The sequence below is a fragment of the Melospiza melodia genome, unplaced genomic scaffold (genome assembly GCF_035770615.1).
Source record: "Melospiza melodia melodia isolate bMelMel2 unplaced genomic scaffold, bMelMel2.pri scaffold_32, whole genome shotgun sequence".
Lineage (NCBI taxonomy): Eukaryota > Metazoa > Chordata > Aves > Passeriformes > Passerellidae > Melospiza > Melospiza melodia.
The window spans coordinates 6,930,253-6,935,633 of record NW_026948638.1 but is presented as its reverse complement, the minus strand read 5'-3'; the positions used below and the strand labels follow the sequence as shown (position 1 = coordinate 6,935,633).

Sequence of the window (5,381 nt, the reverse complement as noted above, 5' to 3'; positions counted from 1 at the left end):
AGACTAGAGGCAGTAATAGAAATGCTAGAAAAGTTTGAAGCTGAAAAGAGACAACAAGAAAACCAAAATTCTGAAAAAATATAAAACATATCAGAGCATAGCTTTTTAATAAAGCATGAATCATAATGATCACGAAGAGAAATGGGGGATTTGTGATAAATAGGTATGATTCATGCTGATAAAAATTGAAACAGTAATCAATATTGATGCATTAATTATTATTTGGGAATAATAAAAAGTTAGAAGTTGTAATGAAAAAGAAGAGAGGGAGAGGAGGGGCTCCACCCCCTCCTCCCGGCAGATGTTTTCAAGGATCACAGGAGAGAACGCAAAGATGTCATTGCTAAAAATGAGCAAAAACCTGATTGGGTCCCAGAAAATGCTAATTATAAGTGATTTAATGCCTTGATATGTAGATATAGCGATATGTTAGTCTTGGCTTACATTGTACTGACTTGGTGTGCATGTGTAACCCAAAGGTGAATTAAAGGACACAGAAGAAGACTACAGAGCCTTCATCAGTGACGATCCCCAAAGACTTGTGCGACCACCAAACCGAGTGGTGGCGCATGAGTGGTAAAGGTGGTAATGAAGGTGGAGATAGAGATATGATGAACCGAAAATGGGAGGAGATGGTATTGACACATGGCATATAAAGGGTGATTTTCACTTGGCAAGCTTGTACGTGAGGTGGCAACGGTCCCAGAACCCTGCCCTCCGTACCCCGTGGTTATCTTTTGCTTATGCGCTATTATTGGAACCAAATTACCCCTTATTTTAATCAAATTATATTGTATCCAATTTATAGTTTTTTTTATATTAACTATTCATTTTAAATTGCTGCTACTTTTAATATTGTTTGGTTTTTTTTATGATGGGATACTTGAGCAAACGTAACAAAATTCAATCTGCTATCTTAAAAAAAAAAAGCAGAGAGAAGTTTTTGTTCTATTTTCTTTTCCTTTTTATAGTTTGATATCTACAATCTCCAGTTGATATTGACCCCCAGCACCTTCTAATGCAGTCTGAATATATACAAATATCAGGACCCTTCATGGCTGACAATCAATTGCACTTTATTCCCACCCCCTCTCCACCATTTCTTTTATCATACCCCTGGAACTCCTATGGATCAAGAATGGTGTGGCCAGACGGAGAAGGGCAGCGATTCTTCCCCTGTGCTCAGCACTGGTTGGGCAGCATCTCAAGTGCTGTGTCCAGTTCTGGGTCCCCCAATTTAGGAAGAACATGGAGGGGCTGGAGTGTGTCCCAGAAAAGGGCAACAAGGCTGGGGAGAGGAGAGGAAGGGGCAAACAGAGATGGGCTATTTGCCCTTTTCCAGGGCAGGAACAGGGGTGGGCAAAAGGAAGAAATTACTACCAGGGAAGAGTAAAAAAAGCAAAGGTGAAGCAGAGGAAATGCTCAGGGAAGTTTTAGGGTGGCTGCCAGGCAGCCCTGGCTCTGAGCAACAGCATCTGCAGTGGCACAGGAAACTCCCAGCTGATGGGAACAAACTTTCTGGCTGACTGCAGAGGCCAGGACAAAGCTGAGTGGTTTCCCTGGTGTCCCCCAGCCCTTGCTGGCCCCAGGGGCTGATGGCATTTGTGCCCCCTCAGGTTCATGTCCCCACAGCAACAGCATGGGGGTGCTCCCCCTGCTCTGTGCAATGCAAACAGAGGCTGCTGAGCCAGTGCTGCCGTGTCTGTGCCTGCAAGGATAGGGCACCTGTGTGAGCTGGGGGAGAGGCCAGGGCTGCAGAGGGGGGATGTTGTTGGCAGCTGCATGAGGACGCTCTGGGACGCTGCCCTGGGCTGTCCAGCACACTGGGGATGGATCAGCCCCTGCTCTGCTGCTCCTTCCCGTTCTGCCCCAGGGCCCTTGCAGAGCCCCAGCCATGCTGTTTGCCCCCAGCCTGACAAGGCCAACCTGGGGCTGCTCACAGGGCTTTCTGTGCTGAGCATTGGCCTGGGTGTGTTCTTGAGAGAGCCTGGGCAAGGAGCCTGGAGCCCCCAGGCCCTGGGCTGAGGCGTCAGCACTGCCCCAGCAGTGCCCATGGCCTGTCCCTGCTGCAGCCCCGGCACTGCCACCCCCAGGGCTGTGCCTGGCCCCGAGAGCACTCAGGCCCTGCAGCAACACCAGGGCTACCAGGGCAGCGGGGCAGGGGCACGGCAGCAGCACTGGCAACACCAAGTGCTGCTGCTGCTGGGCACAGCTGCTGGGCCAGCACTGATCTGCCCCCAGCTCTGCACACAGACATTGCTGCTGCAGCTCCAGAGAAGGCAACAAAAGGGCATCTCTGCAGAAAACTTTGCTGGGAGATCCTTTAGTTCCTTTAAAGCTATCAAGAGTACAACCCCTCATTGACACAGTCTGTGGCCACAAATCAAGGTTGAGAGAAACAAAATGGGAAATGGCAGAAAGAATGACGTCTTTGTGGATAATATAAAAAAACTAAAGCAAACAAAACAAACTTCCACACTGAAGCCAATAAGAAGTATCAAAGATGATTTTATTATAGGTGATTTGCAGAAATTGGCCAGCAGTTTAATGTTTCTGAAAGCATCCAGCCATCAGTCTCCTCACTGCAGCCTTGAGCTCCTGGTTCCTCAGGCTGTAGATGAGGGGGTTCAGGGCTGGAGGCACCACCGAGTAGAGAAGTGACAGGGCCAGATCCAGGGATGGGGAAGACATGGAAGGCGGCTTCAGGTAGGCAAATGCAGCAGTGCTGAGGAACAGAGAGAGCACGGCCAGGTGAGGGAGGCAGGTGGAAAAGGATTTGTGCCGTCCCTGCTCTGAAGGAATCCTGAGCACAGCCCTGAAAATCTGCACATAAGAGAAAACAATGAACACAAAACAACCAAATACCAAACAGGAACTTATAGCAATGAGTCCCAGTTCTCTGAAGTGGGATTTGGAGCAGGAGAGCTTGAGGATCTGTGGCACCTCACAGAAGAACTGGCCCAGGGCATTGCCATGGCACAGGGGCAGGGAAAATGTATTGGCTGTGTGTATCAGTGAATAGAGAAAGGCACTGGCCCAGGCAGCTGCTGCCATGTGGGCACAAGCTCTGCTGCCCAGGAGGGTCCCGTAGTGCAGGGGTTTGCAGATGGAAACATAGCGGTCGTAGCACATGATGGTCAGCAGGGAAAGCTCTGCTGCAATGAAAAAGACAAAAAAAAATAGCTGGACCGCACATCCTGCGTAGGAGATGTTCCTGGTGTCCCAGAGGGAATTGTGCATGGCTTTGGGGACAGTGGTGCAGATGGAGCCCAGGTCGCTGAGGGCCAGGTTGAGCAGGAAGAAGAACATGGGCGTGTGCAGGTGGTGGCTGCAGGCTACGGCGCTGATGATAAGGCCGTTGCCCAGGAGGGCAGCCAGGGAGATGCCCAGCAAGAGGCAGAAGTGCAGGAGCTGCAGCTGCCGTGTGTCTGCCAATGCCAGCAGGAGGAAGTGCCTGATGGAGCTGCTGTTGGACATTTGCGCTGCCTTGACATCGGGATCTGTAAAAAAACTAACCATGGAATAGTTGGGTTTGGAGAGAACTTGAAATATCCCAGAACAGCTTGGGGGCACTTTCCCCCCACTGCCTGCCCAGGGCTCTGCTGCCTGGAGCTGTCCCTGCCAGCAGCTGCTTCCCTGTGCCCAGGGCTGGGCCCTGCCAGTGCTGCCAGAGCCCAGCCCAGCCCTGGGGGCTCAGCTCTGCCCTGCAGACCCCTCCGAGCTCAGACACTGCCCAGGGGCAGCTCTGGCTCGGCAGGCTCTGATCACAACGTCAGAGCAACCCTGAAGAGGCTGGAAAAGCAACAGTGATCCTGCTTCTAAGATGCCCTGTGCTGATCTCAATAACTACCCAATTAAGTCAGATATAAGGGAAATTTTGTTTTATTTTTTCTGCCTGAACTGAGAGAGGAATATCTATGTGCAATTTCACATCCAGACAACCAGAACAGCAGATTAAAAAAAACAGGATTTTCCCTTTCATGCCTCGCTGTTCCCCCTGCATAATCTACTTGGAAATGTTCTGCAGGGAAATGGCACGCTGGAAGCAGTCCTGAACAATGCAGCATCCTCCCCACACACAGAGAGAACTTCCAAGCCTGACCAGCTGTCTCCTCCCATCCAGATCTTGTCCCCCAGTGCTGGGAGCAGCTGCCAGGGCTGGCTGAGAGCTGTCCCTGGCAGGCAGCAGAGTCCCTGCTCCAGCACAGCACCCTGGGCTGCAGGACCCTGCTCTGCAGAACAGCCCTGGGCACCCCTGGCTGCTCTGCACAAGAGACAATCGGAGAATGTACTCACAGGGTCTGTAGGCATTGGGATGTTCCAGCTGCAGGAGATGGCTCCAGGAGCTGCAGCTGCATTGTCCTGCAGCTAGAGGTTCCTGTGCCAAGGGCTGGCAGTGATTCTGCCCTAGGCACTTCTCAGCACCTTCCCAGCCCCGACTGATTGAAGCTCTCTGTGCCTCTGTGCTGTGCCTGGGGTGGCTGCAGGCAGTGCCCCAGCCCTGCTGGGCTGGAGAAAAGCTGCTCATCAAGAGAAATGTGCTTTTGAAGCTCTTCTTGCTTACCAGGAGCTGCCTCTGTGCCAGGAGCCCAGCCCAGCTCAGCAGCACAGACACAGCACAAGAACGTTAATGAGCCTCTGGGGCTTTGTGCTCAGGCCCTGAACATCATTCCCTGAGAGGGAGCTGAAGAAACCTCTCCAGAACTCCAAGTCAGAATCCAACTCCAAACTTTCTTGGACTTTTAATGGGTCCCGCTGAGGGACACAACTGAGAAAGTGTCCCCAGGTCCCAGGCAGAGCAGAGATCTGCAGGCAGTGCTGACGGGTGGGGACAAAGAGAAGCCAAGTCTTGGTGCCCTGGGGCACAGCAGGATCTGTGCTACCAAGGGCTGTGAGGAGACACCTTGTCCTGAGGCCCTGGGGCCTCCTGGCACAGCCCCAGCCAGGCTGGGCACTGTCAGCCCCTTGTCCTGCCCTCAGCATCCCCCCCCAGCCCACATCCCAGTAGCCTCAAGGATCTGCTGGAAGGAGTCCCTGGGGAGCCTTGCTCAGGAATGGCCCTGGGGGCTCCTTAATGCTCCCTGTAGGGACTGCAGGTTTTTCAAAGGACTTTGGGTTTGGCTTTTGCCTTGGAGTCTCTGAGAGGTTTGTACAATCATGGCCTCCAGTTATCTGCTTTAATTAGTCCCTGGAGAGGCTTTCTCAGTAACAACACTCATTGGAGCTCATTAGTACTTCAGGGTACTTCAGTTATTTTAAGGTACTTGGTGTTTCCCGTTAATACACACTGTGTGAGAGGTTTTGCAATCATGGCCCCAGTTATCTACTTTATTGAGTCCCTGGAGAGCTTTGTACTGACACTCAGTGGGGCTCATTAATGC

At 51.7% G+C, this 5,381-nt stretch overlaps 1 protein-coding gene across 1 annotated transcript; it reads right to left on the bottom strand.

The window, feature by feature from the left end:
* Positions 1-1,065: 1,065 nt before the first annotated feature.
* LOC134434119 (olfactory receptor 14J1-like) lies at positions 1,066-3,096 on the bottom strand (the record flags this gene model as incomplete). Its single annotated transcript, XM_063182810.1, has 2 exons — positions 1,066-1,125; positions 2,635-3,096. Coding segments are annotated over 2 exons (522 nt in total), but the record flags the coding sequence as incomplete, so codon positions are not given.
* Between the last annotated feature and the right edge of the window lie 2,285 nt (positions 3,097-5,381).